The sequence below is a fragment of the Pungitius pungitius genome, chromosome 7 (assembly GCF_949316345.1).
Source record: "Pungitius pungitius chromosome 7, fPunPun2.1, whole genome shotgun sequence".
Lineage (NCBI taxonomy): Eukaryota > Metazoa > Chordata > Actinopteri > Perciformes > Gasterosteidae > Pungitius > Pungitius pungitius.
Genome location: NC_084906.1, coordinates 18,808,478 through 18,823,708, shown reverse-complemented (window position 1 = coordinate 18,823,708; position 15,231 = coordinate 18,808,478). Strand labels below are relative to the sequence as shown.

The window sequence follows — 15,231 nt, the reverse complement described above, 5'->3', positions numbered from 1 at the left end:
CTATCGTGCCCTCTGTGTGAGGAAAATATGTAGCCAAAAAAATGACCATGGGACAATCAGACAAGAAGATGCTGCGTTGTGTGTGTGTGTGTTGATGAAGCGGGCGGTCACCGCGTTGTTAAAAAACACCTCTGCTGCTCAAGACAAATCACCCACGCGCAGAAAAAAATAATCATCAGCAACGGAATGTGCGTGTTGCCACAAAAGGAGAAAGTGGCAGTGGTAAAACGTATGCAGGCATGCCCTGATATACCACACACATGCTTTCGAAGCGGAAAGTCACCATCAAAGAGAGTTTGTTCTGAAAAGTACAGTCATTCATAGGTGGGTAACTCATAAAACTATGACTTAATCATTTGACATTTGCACACAATGTCACAACTTTCAGAATGAGAGTGGGAATAGCCCAAAAAGCGTGCTGGCTGCGTTCTGCAAAAATGTGACAGGAAACCGGAGGTCATCCTGGTATTCTTGGCATAATGCATTTGACTTATACTCTGTTATGTGACACACTATATATTTCTGTGGCATATTCAATATCAAACAAGGGCGTAACTTTTTATGAACCATGTCAATGGATTGTTCTCTTGGCGACACGGAGCTCTCCGGCAAGACGAAGGGTGGAGGAATCTGCTTCTACTCCAACAGCAGCTGGTGCAACGACGCAACAGTGATCCTCCAACACTGCTCTCCTCACCTGGAATCTTTCATCATTAACTGAAAACCCTTTTACTCTCCCCGTGAGTTCGCTTCAGTCATCCTGCTGGTCGGTGTTTACATGCCGGCGGCGGGCAACGTGAACGAGGCACAGCGGACACTCGCCGATCCAGATACGGCGTGTGGAGCGGACCAACCCGGACTCCTTAGTTATTGTCCTTGGGAAATCTCAGCCAAGAACTTCCTACGTACAAACAGTTTATTAAATGCCTGACCAGAGAGGAGAACATGCTGGATCACCGTTACACCACACCTGCCCACACCAGCCCAATACCCGCATTATAGAAGCTATTAAACTACGTTTGGTTGTTGACTTCTACTACTTATAAAAGCTTTCAGACCGATCAGCATGAATCAATGCAATTCGAGATTCCAGAAGAAATCTGGAGACCAACTTCTACAGAGAGACGAAACCTGACCGTATGAACATGGCTGGCTGCGGTGTCCGTGGTTACAGTGAGTCAGAGAGAAAAGTTGGTCAAACCCCCCCTCCCTCCCTCCCTTACTGATTCGGGTTGCCCCCTCTGCCGAGAAAGCCACAGTGAAGGTTTTTCGAAAGAAACTGCAAAGCCAAAAGTATCGAGCTTACGATGTTTACTTATAGTTTCTTATATTACAATGTAAACTGTACATTTAATCCCATTTAGCAGGTTATCACACTAAGTGAAGGCAGAGAGCCCCTTACGGCTGTCACACACGTGTCCGGTTTAGAATGATGACATCTTAATGTACCATTTAGCATAACATGTTTGCATCAAAGTGCAACCGTGGCTCATCAGTTGAAAGGGCTACATAGACGCTCTTGTTTGGGTCAGTGGATTGTGCAATAGGGACAAACCGTAAAAAGGAACCATTATGCACGTATCACACCTAGCTACAAAAACAACACCCAGAGAAACTGTGATGTTTCAATAGTTCCTTTTACCATTTATATCATAAAACGAGAATAAGGAAACACCGACGGTAAAAGGAACTATCAAAAAGGTACATGGACCCGACACACAGGAAACAAAAGCATGTAGTGCTATGCTGGTTATCGTAACCGGTCTGCTCCACTACTGATACGTAGATACAGCTTCTATAATCATGACGGAGGCTCGGTAGTTTTACTGAACTTTGTTGTTCAGGTTTATTGAACAAAACACAGCGGCTAATTACAACTTTTTCTGATTTACATTTTTTGTTAAGATGGCGTCATGAAAACTAGAACAGATCCTGTTTTTCACCCTTCACAATAAAACACTTCCGTTTCTTCAAATTAAAACCATATGGCACCTTTTTACCATACCTTGTAATTTGGAAATACGGTTGTACCTATGTTACAATTAATAATCAATGCTTAATGTCTAGAACTGTAAATAAGTCACAACAACTACCTGGCAAATATTTGCAGCCAATCCTAAAGTTTGTGAACAAACAACCTGGCAGCATCATTACAAAAAAGGGGTAATTTTGATTGGATGCAGACTACTTAAAGCTGGTCATTCAGATCAACTTTAGGTTGCAAACGGCTTAATCTATCAATACATTACCAATAAACACACATAATATGTACATCAGAAAGTATTTCCAGTTCAGGTAAATTACATTTCTAAGAGAATGTTTTTTAGTCCCTCAACAATATTTGTTGTGTTACAGCTGTACACTACACTGCACGCCTCAAATCAACGTACCATTCAGCAGGGAGAGATAAGTAGGGCAAATGATCCGAAGTGACTCATCTCGCCATCGCCTGTCGGTTTGATCGTGACCACATGTGTTGTCTTGAACTTCCGCTCGCTCTTCGGAGTGAACTTGTTTGAACAGTTTGAGCGCGCCCGCGCGCGCACACACGCACGCACGCGCGCACACACACACAATGAAAAGCACGACGCGATTGGCTGCAAGCCTTCATTTTAACGTGCACGCGTGGGGCGCAGCAGCTCCGCTCTTTCTCTCTCTTCAGCACATGATTGACAGGTAAGTAAAATTCTCACACACACACACACACACACACACACACACACACACACACACACACACACACACACACACACACACACACACACACACACACACACACACACACACCGACACACACACACACACACACACCGACACACACACCGACGTACGGTTAACTGGTTGTAATATATTTAAAAAGATACGTCAACGATACGTTTCGTGTCATGTTTATTTAGGGACAAATGCATTTACATATAGAAAAGCATTTATCCAATTAAGAGGGTTTCACTGCTAATTTCCCGTGATTTATTCTCGGTTTTTCTTTCAAGTGAAAATAGACTGTTCGGGTGATTTATAACTTGGCTAAAGGATTTATTATTTTAACATCCTGCCAAAAAACAGTTGATGTACTTCTACTTGTAACATATACGTACATCCAGATAAGCAATTTAAAATCGGCAAATTTCATTTAAATTACACTTTATTGTATATCAACATAATGTGGTAACATACACTCACCGGCCACTTTATTAGGTACCCCATGCTAGTAACGGGTTGGACCCCCTTTTGCCTTCAGAACTGCCTCAATTCTTCGTGGCATAGATTCAACAAGGTGCTGGAAGCATTCCTCAGGGAGTTTGGTCCATATTGACATGATGGCATCACACAGTTGCCGCAGATTTGTCGGCTGCACATCCATGATGCGAATCTCCCGTTCCACCACATCCCAAAGATGCTCTATTGGATTGAGATCTGGTGATTGTGGAGGCCATTTGAGTACAGCGAACTCATTGTCATGTTCAAGAAACCAGTCTGAGATGATTCCAGCTTTATGACATGGCGCATTATCCTGCTGAAAGTAGCCATCAGAAGTTGGGTACATTGTGGTCATAAAGGGATGGACATGGTCAGCAACAATACTCAGGTAGGCTGTGGCGTTGCAATGATGCTCAATTGGTACCAAGGGGCCCAAAGAGTGCCAAGAAAATATTCCCTACACCATGACACCACCACCACCAGCCTGAACCGTTGATACAAGGCAGGATGGATCCATGCTTTCATGTTGTAGACGCCAAATTCTGACCCTACCATCCGAATGTCGCAGCAGAAATCGAGACTCATCAGACCAGGCAACGTTTTTCCAATCTTCTATTGTCCAATTTCGATGAGCTTGTGCAAATTGTAGCCTCAGTTTCCTGTTCTTAGCTGAAAGGAGTGGCACCCGGTGTGGTCTTCTGCTGCTGTAGCCCATCTGCCTCAAAGTTGGACGTACTGTGCGTTCAGAGATGCTCTTATGCCCACCTTGGTTGTAACGGGTGGTTATTTGAGTCACTGTTGCCCTTCTATCAGCTCGAACCAGTCTGGCCATTCTCCTCTGACCTCTGGCATCAACAAGGCATTTCCGCCCACAGAACTGCCGCTCACTGGATGTTTTTTCTTTTTCGGACCATTCTCTGTAAACCCTAGAGATGGTTGTGCGTGAAAATCCCAGTAGATTAGCAGTTTCTGAAATACTCAGACCAGCCCTTCTGGCACCAACAATCATGCCACGTTCAAAGTCACTCAAATCACCTTTCTTCCCCATACTGATGCTCGGTTTGAACTGCAGGAGATTGTCTTGACAATGTCTACATGCCTAAATGCACTGAGTTGCCGCCATGTGATTGGCTGCTTAGAAATTAAGTGTTAACGAGCAGTTGGACAGGTGTACCTAATAAAGTGGCCGGTGAGTGTATAAGTAACTATTTGAAAAGTAGCCCTAGTAATAACAATAAATAAAATAAAACTTTCTGTTGCAGTTCCATGTCCACCTCGAGCCGCCCCAGCGTGCCGGAGGTGGCTGCTCCTTGCCAGCCTTCCTCCTCCTCCTCCTCTTCCTCTTCCCCCTCCACCTTCTCCTCCACCGCCGCAGAGTACAGCGGACACCTGGAGCCCAATCCCGACCCGGAATCCCTCTTCTTGGTGACGCAGGCCTCCCTGCTGACCCGCCGTCTTCTGCGCTCGCGGGTCCACGCGAGTCCCCCTTACGTGCGTCGGCAGAGGGAGATGGTCCCCACGGACAAGAAAGATTCCGCCTACTGGGACAAGCGACTCAAGAACAACGAGGCGGCCAAGCGGTCCCGGGTGAAGAGGAAGGCGAGCGAGCGGCTGCTGGAGGGGCAGCTGCTGGCTCTGAGCGAGGAGAACGCGCAGCTCCGGGCCCGCGTCTTCGGCGCGCGGCACTGCGGGGGGCCGAGAGCCTTCGCGACACCCAGCGCGCCGGTTACCGCTTTGCCCCCGTCACCTCGACCGGTCCACCGCCCCGCCCACTTCCAGCCACGGCTTTGGGGCCACGGCGGCGGCGGCGGCGGCCCGGCTTCCACGGCCGTCCACCCGTTCGAGGCGGAGACCCCGTGCGTCGGGGGTTTCACTCCGCGCGGATATCCGAGCTGCGGCGCGCAGCGATGCGTGCCCTCCGTCTTCGGGCCGGGGGCTGCTGCGCTGGATGACGCGAGAGCAACCGAGATGGATGCCCAGGGACAGGTGTCCTCCAGCGACGACGTCCACACGTCCACCGAGGCGTTCTCGCACGCGCCCGGCCCGCTGCGCCACGCGTCCATCCTGTCGCGTGGGAACTGGCTGGTGCCGCCCATGGGTCCCTCGGCGGTGTTGTGCAGTAACGTTCTGCTACCTTGGCGGTCGTCCTATCGGGTCCCGGCGGCCGTGTACCCAGACCTGCCGCTCTACATACCTCACAGGCCAGAGCTCTATAGAGAAACTCTGTAAACTTTGTGGACAATGTGGGATGATGAATCAGCCAACTTTAAACATTTATCAAGGATACATTTGCTTTATAAACGTACACAACTAAACATTTAAAGCGTCACAAGTAGAGACATATTGGATCGATTTGTTCATATTAATATTTTGTGTGTGTGTTTTTTTTTTCTTGACGTCCATTTGCGGGGATAAACACCTCCTGGTATTTCCCTTTTCTGCGTGACTTCCCCGCAGTCTGAGATTCAGTGGAAGACGTTGAAGAGTTCATTTGGTTTACAGCTTACAGTGACATCATTCCCTCTGTTGCATATAGGCCTACGCTTGTTCAGGTCTGGCTATTAATATTAATAAAACGATAGATGCTTGCTACCATGGTCCCCAAACCAGTGTACATGTGTGTCTGTCAGAAGGTTTGTATTCAGTTTGTATGCAGCCGATTTCATAGCTCTCTGCAAAATACTTTCTTTTCAAAAGTTATGGAAAAATAAGAAATGAGTGCAATTTTAAGAGGTCAGTAAGTAAATAGCATTTGGGAGGGATACAAACAAAATATTAAATTACAAAAACAATCCCGAAGTTTTAAAAAGTGAATACCACTATGATCCAAAATAATGGAATTGTCTATTTTTGGTTATTCAGGGCAGAACTGCACCATTGGTGCAACTAACGCTGTGCTGTGAGCATCTGTTTACTGCACTGGAAGAACAAATCGAAAGTAGCCGTATAGTAACTGTATTATTCCTCCTGATTGTCACGTGCTCTATCCGAACTATATTCAGCACTGGCGTCTTAACAGGTGGTCCAGCAGCTCCCGAGACCACCGACAGGGGGCGCCAATACAAAGCGCTGGTGGACCGGAGAACAATTGTTTCCGAAATCATGCCTCTGTCGTTTCTACAGCTTCTCCCTCTATGTTTATGTTAAAACACCATTACTAAAGGGGGGGGGGGGGGAGTAAGATGATTCAGTAATACACACAGAAGCAGAGTTAACACCCAGCTGGGAGTTGGAAACAATCATTTTTAGAGCATTTTTTTCATAATTTCATTCATTTGTCGATATTTTAACCCCTAAATATTTCCAACCCTGTGACGTTTTGTGCACACACTTTTTTATGTTAAATAACTTTAGTGGAGATTTGGTGGAGATTTGCCGATTGAAAAATGCCAGTCCGTTAAATCATCATCTGTGGCGCTGAACTTTGCTTAACGTCAAATAATGTTAAATCCAAACAGTTACAAGAAGTTGAAAAAGACGTCTAAACATTCCCGTACGTCGGGCTCCAAATACGAGACTTTGTAGATGTGCAAAAACAGGCTCACATGCAGGGGCCTCTTTTGCCATCCAACATTCACGGGCCAAGCGCATCACAACAGGAAGCAAACTTTGTGCTGGTCTACATGTCACAGTCTATGTATAGAAAACAGAGGGTTGAGGTAAAAGTATCCGCTGATGCCAATCACAAAGTCCATTTGCCTCGAATATATAACAAGGGTTTCTTTAAAAAAAAAGCAGATCAGGGACAATCAGACAAGAAGTTACAGCGTTGACCCCTGTGCTGATAAGCAGCCGACACACTTCCCTTTCATTCCGTCAATCTGAGGGCCCCAAAGATTTTTTTTTTTCTCCCACCACTTCACTTCACTCGTCTCGGGTCAAGTGCGACTGTAAACGCCACCTGGAACGCACCCGGCTTCCCCCGAACGCCACCTGGGCCTCGGCCCCGGAGCGAAGCGGCAGGTAAGCAGTCCGAGGCCTGGTCGCGTGCACAACCCCCCCCCCCCCCGAAAAAAAATGTGTTGTTGCTTGTGGGTTTGAAACTCCCAGCAGCGCGCACACAGGTCAGAGCCCCCTTGGGTGGGGGAAGCCTCCGACACACCACGCGACACTATCAAGATCAACAGGGTGGGGCGGGGGGCGGGGGGGCAGTCAGACGCCTGCAATGTGACAACAGAGGCAGCGGAGAAGGAGATTGGACTGAGAGCAAAGACTCCTGTGTTAACCAGCCTCCACTCCCCTCCACTAACCCCCCTCCTCCTCCTCCTCCTCCTCCTCCTCCTCCTCCTCTGCTTGCATGTGCATCAATATCACGACGGCGTCTCAGAGGACGGTTCCCCGCGTTGAGTTTTCATCTCCGGGTGAAGGAGGAGAAACGCGCAAGTTGGTCGTTGGACTTTCTGCAGTTGAAGGTAAGGCTTGCTGTATATTATCGCACCTAAAAGCGGTCTAGTGAGAGGGCGCGGGGGGGGGGGGGGTGTGTTTCTTTGCACATATACTGGCGTTCTCTGGTGATGGAAGCGGTGAAAGCGGGAGCATCAACTCGTTGAAAAGCGACTGGAGAGCATCAAACATTTGGGCGGAATAAGTGACCGGGCGTTTCGGTTGATGATGCAGGAGTTATGAACCCACAATCAATCAATTCAATTTGGAATAGATCACCCAAAGGTGTAACCCTATTTCATCCGTCAAGAACCGTTACAGGAAGAGGAAGTGTTGGCCCGTAATATTTATAAATCTGCCAAAGCTGTGACGAAGTAGATAAACCCCTGAAATCAAAGGAGCAAAGAGTTATTGTAAATGGTCCTGATTGATTGTTTGGCAGATCTTTAAACACCAGAGCAACACAAAAATCTGTCACGCAAACTGCCATATTCATATTTAATTACTTTTTTACTGCAAACAATCCATTTGAAAGATGATCACCGTTCCACTTTTTCCATTTAAAAAAGAAAAGTTACAAAAATGTTTAAAAAATAAAGAACTCAACTTGGGTTGCATCTTCAATATGGGCAGGTCTTGTGAGATATTATACCTCTGATGGAACCAATACGGATATCCAAAGACTAAGATGCTTAGCTTTCCTTTCTTTGAGAGCACTTTTATCTTTGGAGGAGAGAGGAAGAACCGTTACGGTATTCTTAGAGGAGTTTTGTCTAACTCATCAAGGCCTATCGAACCCCTCACATGGAGGTCTGACATAACAAAACGTGGGAATTTGGTGAGTGGGGTGGTTTTTACTGCCGGGCGATTGTTCCGTAGGTAAAGGGTTTCTACTTCGTTTGGTCTCTCGGTGTGAAGAAAGAGAAACATCGTGAGAAACTGTGATTTTGTGTCCACGGGCTGCAGCAGTCAGCCGTGTTTTCGTGAGAAACAGACGTCCTCGGGTCACTCTGTGAAACGTCGTTTCACCGTTTCAAAGACTTTGGCTTCTTTGGATGCATCAGATCTACGGTTAGAGTCCACCCAAAACATATTAACTACATAGACTACATCATATCGTACAGCATGATGGTACGCTGGCTTTAGAAGACGTGGATCAATAGTTTAACATCGCTCCGCTGAACATTTTAAGTTTCACTTTCTAATGCTTTGTAAGCGTATTCATAAGTGGTTATTAATTGATTACATCAGCGTATAATCATAGTTTAAAGCACTCACAACTGCCATAATAAAAAGTACAGTCAACTAGTCAACCATCCTTATATAAAGAGTAAAGTATTGTAAAACCTGATCTTATAATTCATTTTAAAATGCTTCACAATGTCGTTTGATTACGGCTAATTACGCATTCTGAGTATTCATGAGCTCTAGAAGTTGTAGAAATTGTTACCAACATTTGTTGTTGTATTTGTTGCCTAATTTCTTGATGCCTGTAAATACTTCCTCTCAAAGTAATCCGTTTGGATTGGACTTTCCCGTCTAAAAACACACATGAAGATTGTGCTACGCGTTCTAAACGCTGCCCATCAAGGAATCTATCCGTTAACGGACTAGTTGAGAAGAAAAAAAAAAAGATTAGATTCCCCCGAGGCAGCATTTCATTCTCTCCCATTTCCACACTGGCAGTTTACAAAAACACACGTGAGGTGGAAACAATACGGACCGATCGGCTTCTGCTGCACGGCGTAGGGCGCGTAGTTATTTTAACAATAGCTGCCAGGTTTCAGGGCGACACAACAGCAGATGGTAGAGTACGAGAAAACGGATGGACAAAAAAGAAGAAAAAAAAACAAAAAGGAGAAGTTGGAGGGTTTCTTACTGAAAAGCAGGCCGGGCTATTATTAGTCAATAAGAAACAGGTGCGAATGTGCAGCAGGGCGGCGAGCAGCGCTCGGCCTCGAGAGAGATTTCACTCAGGAACCCTCCCCCCCCCTTTTTTTTTTATAAACTCTCTATACGATTATTGTTTTTCTCTCTTCCTGCTGCTGCGTTTTTTTTTTTTTGCGGGTATGACCACGCTTAGCGCTCTTCGTGTCACTCCCGTGTGTGTGTCTCTCGCTGGGCACAGGCCCCCCCCCCCCCCCCCCCCCCCCCCCCCCCTCAGGCACCACTGGCACAAGACAACGTGACCTCGTGGTCAGCGAACAGGCCTTGAGGAGGACAGAAATGTATATAGATTTTTTTTTTTTTTTTTTTTTTTAAATGGAGAAGTCCCTGACAGAATAGGACACTGCATGATAACTTTTGAGGTAATCGACTGCGAAGTTACGGCTTCTGCTTCGGTTTCCTTTCCCTAGTGAACTAAAAAAGGTGTCGCGCACGCAAAGTCCACTTAAAGACCGACCGGCCCCGGCTGTGGTTTTGTCGCTCGCGAGAAAAGGTGCGAGGCCAACGTCACCGTGTTGAAAGGGCCCCTGTGTGCGTGCGCGTGTGTGTGTGTGTTTGCGCGTGTGTGTGTGTGTGTGTGCGCGCGTTCACGACTGCGAGCACAGAGGTGGGAGGCTGTGGTTTCAACACAATGTTCATCTCTCTCGCGCAGCTTCCCATTCAACCACCCACAGACCCACGCGTCTGAAAAAGACCATCTAAAAAAAAAAAGGCTGCCAGCTTTTCCTCTCAGAGGGCCCGTCTCATTTTTCACCTCCGGCGTTGGGGGGGGGGGGTCCAAATAAACTGACCGCCTTGGTGGGAGATAAAAGTGACAAACGCGAGTCCCTGCCAGAGGACGGGCTTCGGCAGGGAAGGTCTTCTGCTTGGAAATGGGCGCGTCGATCGTCGACCACGTTCTTCCGCGGCGGCCTGTTTTCTTTCTCCCGCCGTCACATTTGACCTCGCGGTCTAGACAGGTAGGTGAGCTGAGGAGGTTCTGACAAGGCGTGCGCGGGAGGCGCCAGACGGACGGAGGTGAAGAAAATGAGGTTTGGCTTTTCCTCACAGCAAAGATCAGCTGTAGCGCAGTAAACACCCGTTTGTGACTCATTCTCCCACGAAGGGGGGGGGGGGGGGGGGGGGGGGGGGGAGGAGGGTGCGAGGGGACTAAAAACCTCTCTCTGCCTCTCCTATTTTCAGGTCTCTGTCGCTCTTCGCGCCCTTCCCGCCATGGAGCCGCTGTCGTCCCCTCTCCACCGCGGCGGAGGCCACGTTTCGCGTGACGGGGAGGAGCTGGAGCGCAAGGGGTCCCGCCGCAAGAGGGAGTTCATACCGGAGGAGAAGAAGGACGCCCAGTACTGGGAGAAACGCCACAAGAACAACGAGGCGGCCAAGCGCTCGCGGGAGAAGAGGCGGCTGAACGACCACGTGCTGGAGAGTCACCTCATGGCCCTGAAAGAGGAGAACGGCAGGCTCGGCGCCGAGTTGATGGCCATCAAGCTGCACTTCGGCCTGGTCCACCCGGCGGCCTACGGCGCCCACCTGGGCGGCCAGCTGCACGCCCACGGCGGCCCCCAGCCCGCCACCGCCCAGTACCACCAGTCCCTGCAGAGGGACTACTACCGGGGGGCCAGGGACTCTTCGGTGGTGGCGAGACCTCAACCTCCTCCCCCGGTCTTCATCCCGGCGTACGCCCTCCACGCCATGCGAGGCTACTCCTATTTGAACGCGTCGGGCGGCGCCGGGCCCGGTCTCCTCGCTCCGCTCATGCTGCCCCACAATCGGCCCACCTACTCGTCCCTGCCGGGGGCCGCCCCGCTGAAGCCCGTCCCCACCAGAGCCGCCTCGGACGAGGAGGAGGAGCAGCAGGTGCCGGGCCTGTCGTCCCCGTCCTTTCCGGCGCCGCATCGCAGGATGCCCTCGAGGGGACACGCGATCTACTCCCCGCCGAGACAGTACATGTCCAACTGACCGAACGGTGTGTGTGTGTGTGTGTGTCCACGAGCTGGTCGGCTGAAGAACAAAAAAAACACAATGTGCTGGTTGATCCAGCCCGGCGGGAGGCGGAGCGAGATGTTTCGGCACCACCTTTTGGGTGGGGGGGAGGGGCGCCGCGTCACTGCTCCAGCCTGTCAAAGACTTTTCTGTCTTTTAGATCTTTTAGATCAGAAGTCCCAGAGAAGAAGAGAACTGTAATTTTGCAAAACGAACAAGATGAAAATGCACTCAACGATGTAAATTAAAAAAGTTTTTAAAAAAAGAAAAGAAAAAAAAGGGCTTCATGAGATTCCGTTGAAGTTCTCAGCTCTCATTTGGGCGTGGTTCTACGTCAAGGGACTTGGTGCTAATGTGAAACCATCTTTTGCTGGAATAGATTAGAATAATACGTATTATTACCCTCGGTTAACATTGAAAAATGCTAAATGTAATTTTCAAAAACGGGTTGGAATAGGGGCCACGTTGTGTCATTAAAAGGTATGTATAAAAGCAAAGTAAGGAGAGAAGTCCTCTCTTCATTCCCCAGTATTTAGACCCCCGTGTCGCCTGCTTGGTGCGTCTTCACACGGACGCCAACTTCTACAAAAGGCCTCGACCACAAACAACAGGAATTGCAGTCCACGACCCAGAGACCAAAAGTGAAACTAATGCATGCGGTGCCAGGACGGCAGCTGACTGCTTCTTCTTCCTCGTACTCGTCCTCTTCCTCATCTGTTGCGTCTTTCGGTGTCCGTCTCGAACAGCCCGCCGGCTACAGCAGGTTTCCGAGTGTTTTACGAACAGCCCGCCGGCTCAAAGACACACAAAGAAAACTCTAAAAACAAAACGCGGTATTTTGTTTTTCGGGCCGGGCCTTCAATTGGCTTATGGGGCTGTTGGTGGAAAGTAGTGGAAAGCACCCTGAGGCGGCTTCGTGACACTGGAGAAGTGAGTTGGAATATTTATCTAAAAAAAATCAAGCATTCAGTACTCGACTTGGCCTTCTCTTTCCAAATGATCCTTTTGAAACGGTAAATGTCTCATGCTCCCTGACACCATGTCTTATACCTGATCTAATCCCGATTATTTCCATCTACGTTTCAATCCCTTTGACATTTGTCGAATTAATTTAACATGGTAACGTGTCGCCTTTCAAGGGACTCAAATACAGATCAAAAATCAAGATTTTCTCAACATCCATTTCCCCTCCTCCTCCATTATGTCTCAATGAAACCCAGCGTTAAAACATGATAATATTGTTAAAATAAAGAACACCTCTTGGCTAAGGATTGCAGTGGATGACAAGTTGGACACTAGTTGAACAATGTCCTTAAAAAAGACACAGGCTCCTCGATTGTTTGTGCAAACAATTGATTATCACTTCCTTCCTCATGTAACCTTAAAATAATTAACCAGAAAAATGTGACGAAACTCAATGATGCACAAATAACAGTCGAGTGCAACAAGTAAACACACCTGCATTGAGTAACAGTGTAACACCATTGAGGACTTTTTGTTGTTGTTTTAAGCATTTGTTGACATGCGGTGCGTCGTGGTACTCACCTGTCCGAGCCGGTGCACGCGGGGACGTGACCAGTCCTCGCTCCACGTGGGTCCACTCTGGTCCCGCTGAGCTCCCAGAATCCTCCCGGGATGTCTCATTCTCGACCAGAGTGTTGTTAGCACACAGGTCTTGTTAGCATTTAGCAATGTTAGCAGCCACCAGCCGTCACAGACGGTCGCGCGGCGGGTTTGTCTCGGTTTATTTCGATGAGTCATAAAGGAAGATGCACCGCTTCACGAAGCCTCTCCTTTTAGCCACGCCCCCATTGTGAGGCTTTGACGCCGGTGCGTCGCTGGTCATCGTAGTTTCTTCTCTGCAGCTGCTGATTGGCTCCTGCGTCCGGCCTTTTTAGTTTAACGTTAAGCAAAGTAAAGTAAAGTTACTGTAAATGTAGTAAATGACTATATACCATAACATGACACACTGTCCATATTCCTGACATGGTCATATATAATCCTGATGTTTTGTGTAAACTAAACCCAGAAAAACATATGTAGATTTTGACCCCACTTATTTTAATTTGTGGTGAAATACCATTTACTCCAAACTGATCCAAACACAATCAAAATCTCTCTCTTTAGACAGGAACATGATGTTTCCAATAAAACAGAACTATATATTGATCTAAATGTGTTCCCGGTGTAAGAAACACTGGTGTCGCCTGACAGGCTCCAACTCTAAAAGATCCAAATAGATTCACATTTTGCATCGACATCGTTCTCACGCTGGTGTGGCAGCGACAGTTCACGCCCCTCTATGGCCGAAACGTACCGCTATCAAATCATACAAACCAACCAACCCACACACAGTTACATCACATCTATCGCCCAGCGATGTTCCCATCGCACAGCTGGAAATAGTCTTGTTGCTGCAGAAGAGCATCTGTGTGTCGGAGTGCACTCTGACATCATCTGGGTGGGGGGGGGGGGAGGTTTCAGAGCTCGGTGCACTCAACCGCTGCTGTCTAAGTACTAGAGGTACATACGTCCATATTAAAGAGAAAAAAAAAACTAGACAGGCCAGTTCTCAGCCTCTCAACTGAGATGTTTGTGACACGTGTTAATTCCTCTTCTGAGAGATCGACTCACACACTCATCTCTGAAGTGAGAGGGGTTCCGGGTGCGTGAGTACTTACATGCTAGAAGAATACATTGTGCACAGATGTAAAAAAAATTCCACCATCAAATTCCACTTTAATAGTTTTATGTTAATTTAACGGTGGAACCGGGTGCCCATTTAAGAACAGCCTGCAAACATTTGAATACAAGAGGGAATAAATTGATTTTGATAAAAATGTTAATTTTAGTTAAATCAACTCAAAATAAAGATACTAAAAACACATAAATCTAAAAAACAGAATTATAAAAACACCAGATTCAAGCCAGACAAGCCAGAGTAGATTGAAAATATCAATATTAAAATGCTACGCTCAGATCCTCTGAACGGTAAAGATCAAAGTGACTCTTTGGAAACGTTACGATCATTTAAGGGATCAGACGTGTAAAAACCATGACGGTCTACGGAGGGGTTTGTGCACCCGCCCTCAACAAGACCCCCACAGTGACCTATCTGTCACAGAGAAGTGGCCTCCTTTAATGGAACCTTTCAGAGAGGTGTGATCCACCGTGGCAACACCACCACCCACAGGACATGAGCTGTCTGTCTTCTCTCTGTGTGTGTGTGTGTGTGTGTGTGTCCCTTACAAGGAAACACAGGAGCTTGTGGCCTGTTTAACTCAACTTAGAGATAATTAGAGAACTCTTACGTTTTAAGACTTGCTTGGATTAATAGCGGGTTTTTGCACGACTCGTCACGTAAAAGTAGCTTCTCTGCTTGTACACCGGAGGTTTAAAGTTTCCCGATCACGCGTGTATGTTAGACGTGGTACGCCGCTAGTGAGGCAACAATAAGCATGACGCATTTGAGTGAGCCTTTTCAAAAGCGTGGAATTTGAAAAGATTGGGTTTAATTTCAGTGCGCTGGGCCTCTTCCTGTTGCTCTCTACTTCCTCCTCGAGGTGTCCCTGAAGTGCATTCCAGGTTTCATTTGTTTTGTTTTTTCCACCTGACCTGCTCCCAGTCAAGACTGCCACTGTATGAAGTCACCCACTGAACGCAAGTGACACACTGAACACATTGAATCCAGTCGTTGCGGCGTGACGATTCCTGAGTGACGACCAA

General features: G+C 47.6%; 2 protein-coding genes across 2 annotated transcripts; both read left to right on the top strand.

Moving 5' to 3' along the window:
- Positions 1–2,094: 2,094 nt before the first annotated feature.
- LOC119216320 (uncharacterized) lies at positions 2,095–6,465 on the top strand. Its single transcript, XM_037469033.2, has 2 exons — positions 2,095–2,676; positions 4,461–6,465. Exons 1-2 carry the CDS (start codon positions 2,576–2,578, stop codon positions 5,425–5,427), a joined length of 1,068 nt encoding a protein of 355 aa, XP_037324930.2. The 5' UTR covers positions 2,095–2,575; the 3' UTR covers positions 5,428–6,465.
- An 880-nt stretch (positions 6,466–7,345) lies between these two features.
- Positions 7,346–13,057, top strand: nfil3-4 (nuclear factor, interleukin 3 regulated, member 4). Its single transcript, XM_037469035.2, has 2 exons — positions 7,346–7,610; positions 10,711–13,057. Exon 2 carries the CDS (start codon positions 10,741–10,743, stop codon positions 11,479–11,481), a length of 741 nt encoding a protein of 246 aa, XP_037324932.2. The 5' UTR covers positions 7,346–7,610; positions 10,711–10,740; the 3' UTR covers positions 11,482–13,057.
- Positions 13,058–15,231: the final 2,174 nt, after the last annotated feature.